The 11,252-nt window shown below is 38.3% G+C and overlaps 1 protein-coding gene across 4 annotated transcripts in view; it reads left to right on the top strand.

Moving 5' to 3' along the window:
- Positions 1 to 5,325: 5,325 nt before the first annotated feature.
- Positions 5,326 to 11,252, top strand: part of LOC147137890 (calpain-1 catalytic subunit-like) — a 24,275-nt gene continuing 18,348 nt past the window's right edge. For 3 of the 4 annotated variants that reach the window (XR_015089268.1, XM_086049145.1, XM_086049144.1), the window contains exons 1-6: positions 5,326 to 5,478; positions 7,384 to 7,638; positions 8,059 to 8,128; positions 8,222 to 8,340; positions 10,123 to 10,256; positions 10,350 to 10,524. Coding sequence is in view for 3 of the 4 variants with exons in the window: in XM_086049145.1 (XP_085905271.1) it covers positions 7,402 to 7,638; positions 8,059 to 8,128; positions 8,222 to 8,340; positions 10,123 to 10,256; positions 10,350 to 10,524 (735 nt within the window). In the remaining variant the exon portion in view is untranslated. Of the gene's footprint in view, positions 5,479 to 7,383; positions 7,639 to 8,058; positions 8,129 to 8,221; positions 8,341 to 10,122; positions 10,257 to 10,349; positions 10,525 to 11,252 lie in introns of those variants that run through there. The other variant, XM_086049146.1, reaches the window with a different exon arrangement.

Raw genomic sequence — 11,252 nt, 5'->3', positions numbered from 1 at the left:
CCACGTCTCTCTCATGTTTGCCATCTACTTGTCCTAGTTTTGTACAGTCCCCTTCTAGTTTAACAGCCGATGTTTTGTTTTTAGACTCAGATTTTTCTGACTGAAGATGGCCATGATTTGGTTAATCTCCTTTCTGATTCAGATTCCGACATTGATTTTGGGCTTTCTGCTTTTTCAATCCCTCCTTAGTTTATGTACGATGATGAACCCTTAGTTTCCGATTCAGATTTTGACACTGATTTTGGTTTTCCAAGTCCCTTCCCAAGTCACTATTCAAGCCCTTGTCAGTTTTTGTCACGTTTTTCTGATGATGATTCCTTAGTGTCTACTCCAGAACACTTTCCATCAGACCCTAGCTTGACTCCGTTCTGGCGGCGCAACCTCTGCGGCTGCCCTTTGATTCTGCTATGATGGCACAAGGCTTCGGCTGCCCTCTGACTCAGCTCTGGCGGCGCAACCTCTGTGGCGGCTCTTGGATTCTGCTACACCGGCGCAAGGCCTGAGGCTGCCTTAATCCCCTGTGTGGCCCCCTGGACGCCACTGGACTGGTCCCGCCAAGACTCGCTCGTCTGGTGTCCGGGTCGCCCACCGGACTGGGCCGTCAAGAACCAATTGTCTGGCCTTCGGGAGGGCCACTAGATTGTGCCCGCCACGACCCTCTCGCCTGGCCTCCTGGATGCCCACCGGACTGGTTCCACCAGAAACCTATTGTCTTCCCTCTGATCTGTCCTTGATTTTGGTTTTGCTTTAGAATTTAGTTTCTGATGATTCTTTTGTGTCTGTTGAGCTACTTTAATTCTTGTTGTTTTATACTTAAATTTAATTGGGGTTTTTTTTGTTTTAGTTTCTATTGACCTTGTTTATGTTGTTTTAGATTCTGGGCACCAGGTGGTGCCCCTTGAGGGCGGGGGTACTGTTATGACTAGTTGTTTACTTGTTGTTTCAGTTGCTCTGCAGATGTTATGGTCCTTTTATTCTTTGTTCTTCATGATGTCACATAGGCCTGAAGTCTTACAGTTTAAAAGTTTGAGTTACACGCTGACACATTGTCAGTACGTCAAACCTTCTTTGAGTGAGGATATGAACTGTCTTCCGATCCTGATCTTTGTTGTTACTTTGTATTTTTGTTGATAATTACGTTTTACTCTTCAACTTCCGTGTCATATCTGCGAATGGGTCCAAATCACAATCCTCACAGGACAGAATCAGCCTTCAAAAAAGTCACACCTCTTTTACTCAAGATGTATAATGTATTGAAACTAGTAATTTATGAAAACAATGATTTTAACAAAAATAACTGAAATGTGATATTTGCTAATGTGTCGACTGTCCTAAATAGCCATTAAGGAATTACTGGGATGTTAATTGTATTGAATGTTTGTGTTTTGTTTTGGATTAGTTAGTTATCCATCCATTATCTACACCGCTTATCCTCACAAGGGTCGCGGGGCGTGCTGGAGCCTATCCCAGCTGTCTTCGGGCAGTAGGCAGGGGACATCCTGAATTGGACAAACAACCGCACACACAATCACACCTTGGGGCAATCTAGAGAGTCCAATTAACTTACCATGCATGTTTTTGGAATGTGGGAGGAAACCGGAGTACCCGGAGAAAACCCACACAGGCACGGGAGACCATGCAAACTCCACACAGAGAGGCCGGAGCCGGGATTGAACCCACGACCTCTGAACTGTGAGGCGGATGTGCTAACCAGTCGCCCACTGTGCCGCCATTAGTTAGTTAATTACTTATTATTGTTACTATTTGATTTCTATCAGTAATATTGTCTTTTTGTCTTGAATTGTTCAGTAAAGATTGTTGGAAAAAAAACATGGGACATTACGAGAATATTTAAGATTGCTTTATAACACAATATTATTGCATTTTATTGCAAAACATTTCTTTTCGTATAAGTTTTTATTGCGTTATTTCACAGTAAATTAATCATTGCAAAATTACACAAGGTTATTATACGAGGAAACAAAAACCCAGTCGTTTAAGTTTACATAGGCGCTAGCAGAGCTTTTTTACGGTCTAAAGTTGTTCCACACAAGGAGATACTTCGTACTACTTCATAAATGTAAAGGGATAATTATGTATTAAATTTTAACAGTTAACAAATCAAAATTGCTAGCCTGGAATGGAATGCCCATCTCTGGGAATATATTTATGAATTTAAAAAACACATGAAAATCACAAATGGATTTGCGGATCTGAAAAACATGAAAATCACACATTATATTTGTGGATCTAAAAAACATGTGAAAATCACAGATGAACTTTCAGATGATGCAGACCTTTTGAAAATAGGATACGGATGAAGAAAACTATGAACATTTTAGGACAACGTGGCACCCTAGGCGAGATTTTATACGGGCCCCCTTTGATCGACAATTTACATTCTGTATGCTTTCAAAAGAAGTTGAATTTTTAACATTGTCTTTAACCCATAAGATATCATCACACAATTTCTAATATAAGAAATTTTCATAATTTCATTACTCTCAAACAAGTCATGCTGACTTGCTGTGGCAACATCTAATTTTACTGGGAAAACCAAATCATTTTAATGCGTGTGTCAATGTCCATATTTTTTAATGTAAATCCAACAGACCCTTTTTTTTCTCAGTGTATCATCATTCGGAGTAATATTTGTTGGACATTGCTTTGAATTTAAATCTATGTTAACTGTTCCATATACAGTGTTAGTTGTCAAATCTTAAAGTAAATATGCACAGCTTCCCCACTTGAAGAGTCATTCATCCACAGCAGTTTATCTGGATTTTAATCAATGATCAAGCAACGTTTTTTTTAATGTTTTGATGTTTTATTATTCAGTTGTTTGACAGTTCAACAAGAAGTTTCATTCATAACATTAGTCATTGGCAATGAGGTGCATTAAGTGCATTAGCATTTGAATTACATTTAGAACTTTGACAAAAAGATAACATAAAATGTGTTAATTTAAATACAGTATGTGTAAGTTGTAACAGATATACAGTATAATATTTTTTAATTTATGTGATGCCTTCGATTTACTTGTTTACCTTTCCCCACAACAAATTAGGTTGTCACCGTTGTTTAAACTTTTACTTTAACATTTGTTAGTTAATGTATTTACATGTTCTAATTGTATTTTAACATGAAACAGTTACTAAATCTTTGATTACAGTACTTAAAATGTGTTACTCAACCATAGAATCCTTTCATTTTCAAACTCCATTTTAAAGTGTAACTACCACCATGCTAAATGCAGAAATATGCAGCAATTAAGGCGGTCCATCACGGCAATGAAGGTGACGCTTAGTGCTTAAAGAAGACAAAATGGCCACCCCCAGAGATGGCTAAAAACGAGTGCATTTGCTGCTTAACTTATATTCCACAAACGCAAAATTAAGCAGAATGCCGTGTTTCAACTAGTGGGCCTGCTGGGAACATACTCTTGAAAAAAATATGTTTGGGTTGACTTCACCTTTAAGCCGGCGCTCTGCCCGGGTAGGATCGCTGATTTAAAATTAATTCACCTTGTTCCTCATCGCCTATTTAATTGTTTGTATTGATTTCAATGTACTCCTCTTTCCTTTTGACTGGAAATTAAGAAATAAATTATTAGTAATAAGTTGTTTGACTGATGCTTGTCTTTGTGTGCCCTGCGATTGGCTGGCAACCAATTCAGGGTGTCCCCCGCCTACTGCCCAAAGACAGCTGGGATAGGCTCCAGCACGCCCCGCGACCCTTGTGAGGATAAGCGGTATAGATAATGGATGGATGGATGGAAGTTGTTGAAGGTAAATTTTCAGCTGATTTTTGGCGCCCCCTAGAATCCATGGTGCCCTTAGCATCTCCCTAGCTCACCTAAAGGGTGAGCTGGTGTTTAAGACCATCCCTTGCAACTTTCAACCTCCGCAGATATGCTGAGATGCCGGCAAATGGATGTCCTTTTATGGGGAAGTTGGAGCGCGTCAAATTACAAAACTGCAGTGGTGCAAAGAAAATGGATCAGGATGCACATAATAGATTAGACCTCTGTGGCACATATGCACTTATGTCTGTTAGGACCTTCTACTGGTAAAAGGTTCATACAACAGCTTATAGAAAATTACTTCCACTGTGTGTTAGTCAACTATCTGAAAAGAAAAATAAAGTTAACTTCAACAAAGGTCGGTTTTCCCTGATATTTTTAGGCTGAAAGTGGGGAAAGTTTCATTAACATTGTGTGACTCAACTGTAAGCGATGCACACCTAGAAGTAACTATAAAAGATGGGAAGGGGTCAAGTCAAGTCAAATTTATTTATATAGTGTAGCCCTTAATCACAGGAAAGTCTCAAAGGGACCACAGATGTGTGAAACCAAAAATATCAATCATTGTCTGAAACGCCACTGTAAATGGTACCAATGGGAGACTCATATGAATCTTAAAGTCACCCATTATCACTGTATTATCTGCACGAGTTACCAAGCCCAAAATTCAGAGAACTCATCTAAAAATCCAACGTACGAGCCGGGGGGACGGTAGATAACTGCAAGAAAAAACGGCAATGAGGCTGTAGATGAGTGCAAGATGAGTGGTTTATTAGAGAAACAACATAAATTACAGCTTAATGTATTTTACTATTTATTTTATATTGCAGCAATCAAATAACTGTTTATAACGGATTTAAAAAATATATATTTTCTGTCGTTTTGCAACTGATGCCACAATATGCAAAGTGATGTTGGTGACAATCCCTCTGATTGGCTGTCAGACAGGAAATGCAAATCAATGCATGAGATACAAGGCAAGTTAATGGCAAAGAAAAAGGCATTATCTAGTGAATTAAGACCAGCAAAACCTTGCTTTTTACTAAGACTTGCTCCTGCATGTGTTGTGGATATGTTGTGTGTTGGTTCTGAATATCTGCCTTATTAAGTGTTGGACAGAGCGCTCCATTTTATTGTGCGATAAAACACACAAAATAGCACTACCTAAGAGAGAGCACTACCTAATGGCCAGATTGTCCTTTAACATTTGTTTGTTTGTGTGTTTTAGTTTTGCACTTAAATGCAGGGTGTGATGATTATTTATTTTCAATATCCATCCATTATCCAATCCGCTTATCCTCACAAGGGTCGCAAGCCTGCTGGAGCCTATCCCAGCTGTCTTCGGGCAGTAGGCGGGGGACACCCTGAATTGGTTGTTAGCCAATCCCAGGGCACACAGAGACAAACGAAAAAACAAAGAAAAAACGAATGCGATATCTTGAACCAGCCAGGGCATGGGGAATATTTTACCATGCACCAACATGTTATCAAGATAAAGAGGTATTGCAGTTTTTTTTTTTTTTAATGGTAGGTGGTGCTTCAGAGATCATTAACATATCCACTGCTGTACAGCCTCAAGAATGTGCTGGTATTATATAACACAACTAACCTAGCATTTTAATACAAGCTGATTCAACGGGACAACAACACAAAACACACACAACCTGTCTAGCCTGGTGAGTTACTCTAGGATTTTACTATGTAATATTTTAGTTATATTTGAACTTGAATTAAAGAAAAAAAAAGTTGTTTAGGCAAAATATCAGCATGTTTTAAAAGGTTGTCTTTCAGCCTTAGTTCTTTGTTATGTTGAATAGCATCCTGTCAACGTCGCTGATGTTGGATGACATGCAAATTTGTATGTGCAAAGTTACAATCCGAAGCAGATATGCGCATGCGATCAATTTGCGTCGCCTAAGTAAACTGAACAAATGAGCAACTTTGAGCTTGATAGTAAAACAGCACCCATACTGCTTTGCAAATGAAACAAGCATACACTTGGATGTTTTTTTCCCTAAATACAAAATATTTAGCAGCAATGTGTGTTGTCATTAGTGACATATATGCATGCATCAAACTGCCAAATTTGAGATCAGTAATTGTTTATTAACCTGACATAACCCTAAGTTCGTGGAACTGTCAAACCGGCTCAATCACTTGTTATTATTAGTGACAACTTAATGTGCTTTCTTCAAGGGCGGAAATGGCTTGTGCACTTACTGTATGTCCAAAATTTCTGACAGGGACTCAGAATTCAAGTTTACCAACCTTGTTGCTTAAAATATTATAACTCATTATAAATCTTAAGGGTCATCACAGTCAAATATTTTGACTTAACGCAATGAATGGTAATAAGTCTTTCTAATTTTGAGATGCCAATTATTGCTTTACAGAATATAATGGAAACTTGAACATAATCTGTAGCTAAAAACACTGGGGCAGCGAAGTCAGTGAAACCAAAGACACCACTTGAATTAAAATACTTGGGGGGAAATGTTGTACATAGCATGACTTGTTTATGTGGAAACAGACAAACTTTTCCCAATGCATAATCATTATAATTTATAATAGCAGAATAATGAACTTTTCCTCTATTATTTTCAAGTACGGAGGAACCTTCCAGTTTGACCGCAAGCCGCACCCTCGTGCTGGTCAACCCTCGGATTTGTTTGGGTTTTAAAACAATGTGAGAGTGAATGGTTGCTTATCTATGTGTGTGCTGTGATTGACTGGCGTTTAACTCACGTTTCGCTGGAGTCAATAGGGATAGGCTGCAGCTCAATGAATTTGACCCGTATGAATTTTGAACATGTTCAGAATTTCTTGGCAAAAAGAAAAAAATGTTTGGGAAAGGTAACAACAGCCTGCGAAAATCTTTGCAACCGTTTATGAACACTGATGAAGGCCCCAAATTTGCTATGTTCGCATATATACAGTGTGTATATATACAGCCGAATTGAAATACCATATTAGTTGTATGTCTTTGGTGTATCGTTCAACTGTTGTATTTTACAGGCAAAGAATCGTTTTCAAGGATCCAAGAAAGCTATTAGAACAGTCTTTAAATTGCAATATACTTTTATTTCTTTAATTACAAGACTTTAATCAAGTCAATAACGATTCCAAGCTTGGTAGAAAAATGTAGTTGAAAAATTAATCGATCACGATTAATCGTGATTAATTATGGAATATTTCGCAATTAATTAGTTAAAAAATGTAATTGTTTGACAGCACAAATATATATATTGTATAAATACTGTATATATATATTTTTTTTCCCCAGAGTTGAGCCTTGATAGTGTAGTGGTTCAGAAAGACAGAGGTGAATTCCCACTCAACGAGTGGGTTTTACTTTGCAATAGGCTGGCAACCATCCGTCCCAAAAATTCAGCTGGACAGGGTGTGGCCATTAACAGGATGCATTTGATTGTTAGAAAGTTGGATGGAGACGCTCTCTTTGATTTCCAACTTAAGAAGTCTCTTTGTGTTCATATTCCGTTTGTAAATTGTCACCATCAGTTAAAAAAGAAGAAGAAGAAGGCAAGTTTGGCCTAATCATTTGAAACTCCTGTTCCTAACAGAGCTAAATCACTACAGAAATGCCTCCTCCAGGCGTGTGTATGAGCATTATGAATGCACGTCATAACGGAGACGGTTATGGGACTATCAACAACCCCGAGATGTTCTTCAACCAAGACTACCAAAGTTTGAAAGAGTATTGTGTCAACCGGCAAGTACGCTACATCGATGAGATGTTCCCCCCGGACAGAAGATCCATTGGCAACGGCGTACTGAAGCCTGCTGACCTGAATAAAGTGCAATGGCACAGACCAGGGGTAAGCTTTTTTAATGACAAACTCTTGGTGGACCCTCAAAACTCGAACACAATTCGTTACAGGTTTGGAGGTAAAAAGTAACATTTTAGGTGATCGATGTGAATAGTAAAACAAATACAATAACAGGTGGAGTAAGTCTTAGCTTTTAGTTACATTTTCAGGTTAAATTTAGGTCAAAGTCGGAGTTGTTTAACACCAAAATTAAGTTCACACGGTCTATCTTTATTCATTTGGCTATACCTGAAGGAAGTTTTTGTTTCTGTTTGAATGACTTTGAATGTGTCCTTTAATTTGATACAAACACAGAGTAAATTGGACATTTTTTGTTGATATGCAAAGTCAATCACGACTATTAATTACATTCGTTAAACGTCCGGCATTGGGTTTGTTAACGCAATTCATCCACCATGTCTGTTTCAGAAATTGGTTCCCAATCCATCTTTTGTTGTTGATGGCATCTCGAGGTTTGACTTTGGTCAAGGCATGGTTGGTAAGAAATTGACTTCATTCAATGCAGTTTATAAACAGCTTTCAGGAATTTGGTCCACCTTCCTAACCACTCATGAAAAATGTGTTCTCTCAGGAAATTGCTGGTTTCTTGCATCTCTGGGTGCACTGACATTCCAGAAAGTTATTTTTAAGCATGTTGTTCCTCTTGAGCAAAACTTTGCTCAGGACTACTGCGGACTGTTTCACTTTCGGGTAAATACACAGACAAACGATATTTCCATTCAGATAAACATGTATTTTTACTAATCCTCTTTATTTTTGTAACATGCTGTCATAGCTGTATGCTGTAGGCTATGTGTTTTAGCAATGTGGCTCATAAAAACACTTCATGTTTTTGTTCATACTCCATTCAGTTTTCGAAAAAAAATATAAACACGATACTGAACGCCCTCGGTTTACAACACAGTTCATTTCCTATGGTGGCGACGGGACGCAAATTTGTTTCAACCCTGTCTCGCTAACCAATGCTAATACAGAAGTACAGTGATCCCTCATTCATCGCGGTTAAGGGGGGGACAGAACCCGCCGCAAAGTAGAGTCGAATTTATGATTATGATGATTATTTTATATGATATTTATTGTACAGTTTTATTTTGGGGAATTTGTTACGCTGTTGCGAACCCCAACATGGTTCCCACACTTCTAAATACTTGTTAAACAATCAATTTAACTATAAAAATGCAAAATGAAGAATATAAATACCAAGCTTGCAGGCTGTGATCAGAATTTAGCTTCGACCGACCGCGGCAGCTGACGAGCACGACGGAACGTTCGCTAAAAACTATGTTAAAGTTTTAATTTTTATCATAAAATTGACCTACCTTAACTAGAATGCCATAGTGTAATTTATCCAATCCTGCACTTTAAAAACACTTGTCGCCATCGTGAAAAGTGAAAGTAAAAGCGGCCGCTTCTTCTTCTTCTTCTTCAGCTGCTTTTGCTTCTTCTTCTCCTCCTACTTCATTTCAAAAACAAAGAAGAAGCATGGCCGCCGGGGGGATCATGCATTAACTTTATCTTTGCACAGCAACATCAATAAAGTCCTTTGGATAAAATCCAACGCGGGATTGTAGTTAAGTTAAGCGGTTTTAAGACAAGCTAAGACAAAAGTAACAAACACTTTCACACTTTATTTGGCGATGTTTTAAGTCATCCGTGCCGCTGGCCGGCTGGGAGCGCGCTGCGCTGCACTCACGACTTATAAACACAGCTGTTGTACTGTACTATCCGATTTTTACAAAACTTTATTAGAGCAAACACATCATTACAAATATGGATGAGAAAGTATCTAGCTTGACTCTGACTAAATCAACGGCACATTTGAATAGTGGACAAGACTAGCGAGAGGCTGCGATGATGCGCACCCATTCGGCTCACGTACAGTACAGTGTGTGGAAAAATTAAATACACTTGTGCTCTCGTTGGTCGATCTCGCGCTGGGAACCAGTCAGCGCCTTTTATGAGTTCCTGCGGGTATGTACAAAGCCTCCAAGTCAACTCATATCTTTGAAACAATGCGTCTTTCTGCAATATAGCTCCCGATATGGCTGTGTTGTTTCATTTTTAATTTATGAATGCTTCTGAAAAATCCGCAATGCACTGAGGGCGCGAAAGTTGAAGCGCGAAGTAGCGAGGGATCACTGTAAAGTCAAAATTACAACAATTATTTACTGTGATTATGCCTTTGCTAGAATCGTAATCAATAGTTCTACTGTCATAGCCATGAATATAAAACAATGAGATGAAAAAAACATAACAGCAGTTACTGAGATGACTTCTTGTATCGACGTATCCTTGCGCCGCTGCGCAAACTAGCTCATTGTAATCCCTTTGTAACGTTGAAATATCATATGTCCATTGTAACAAAGACCCCTGTAGTGGAAAATACAATAAACTGCGATTTAAACATACAATTGCTGCAAACTAAACAGTACAAGTATTGTATTGATGACATAATCTCTCACACCATTTCAGTTCTGGAGGTTTGGCAGATGGCTAGATGTTGTCATCGATGACAAGCTCCCAACAATCAATGGCAACCTGCTTTTTGTGAGGTCCAAAGACCCAACAGAATTTTGGCCTGCTTTGTTGGAGAAAGCTTATGCTAAGTATGGACATATGTCGGTAATAATTGTAATAATTTCTATAAATTCGGTTTAGTTGTGAAGTGTTTGCAAGTAATTCCAATGTACTTGTGTCAGAGTGTGTGGTTCCTATTCAGACATGACTTCTGGAACAACCGACGAGGCATTGGTGGACTTTACAGGTGGCGTTCACATTTGTATCAAGCTGTCAAATCCTCCCCAAGATCTTTGGGAGCTTATGTGCAGAGCCGGACAATCCAAATCACTGATGGGATGCGGCACTCCTCAAGGGGTAAGCACAAATCTACCACACAAGACAAGTCCAGAAGAGTATGATCACTAATACTTTGATCATGCCGTTCAATTTTGCTTTGTACCTTTGCACCTAAAGACTTTTACTTTGCAACTTCCGTGTCCTGTCTGTTTTTAGGTCCAAATTCTGCTCCTCATGTCGCATGTTACAATTTACAAAGGGATTATGATCCTTCTACTGGTGTATGTAAACAAAACAATAACCATCCATGTTGAGAGATGATATAAATTAGTTTTGTGCTTATCACAAATGAATACGCAAAGTTATATTCTTTATCAATTGCTCAATGAACACAAAGAACATTTTCAGAATTTTTATGATGATAACGTCAGGTTTGGTTATAAAATGTAAAGTATCATCCCAACGCAAACTCAGGATACTGTTTAAATAGAATTTTAGATAAACAAGGAAACAGGTAGAACGTGAGTGAACAACAAATAAGGTAACAAAAAAAATGACAAAGAAAAAAAATATATATATATTCAAGTCAACTAAAGGTAGTAAATGGATCAGAAAGTAGACCACAAAAACAAAAATTAGGTCAAAATTCAAAATTGGACCAAAACAAGGTCCGCAACAGACATCACAGATGTGTACACTGTAAAACAAACAAAAAGGCAAAAAACAAATCGCACTGGAAGATAAAACAGAAAAATACTTTCTTTCTACCAACAGCTGGTAGACGAATAGAGATAAGCAATTGGAAT

Source organism: Filicampus tigris, chromosome 13 (assembly GCF_054856515.1).
Source record: "Filicampus tigris isolate MCC_2025a chromosome 13, RoL_Ftig_1.0, whole genome shotgun sequence".
Classification (NCBI taxonomy): domain Eukaryota; kingdom Metazoa; phylum Chordata; class Actinopteri; order Syngnathiformes; family Syngnathidae; genus Filicampus; species Filicampus tigris.
The sequence above is the reverse complement of the archived record's forward strand: the minus strand, read 5'-3'. Positions and strand labels throughout refer to the sequence as shown.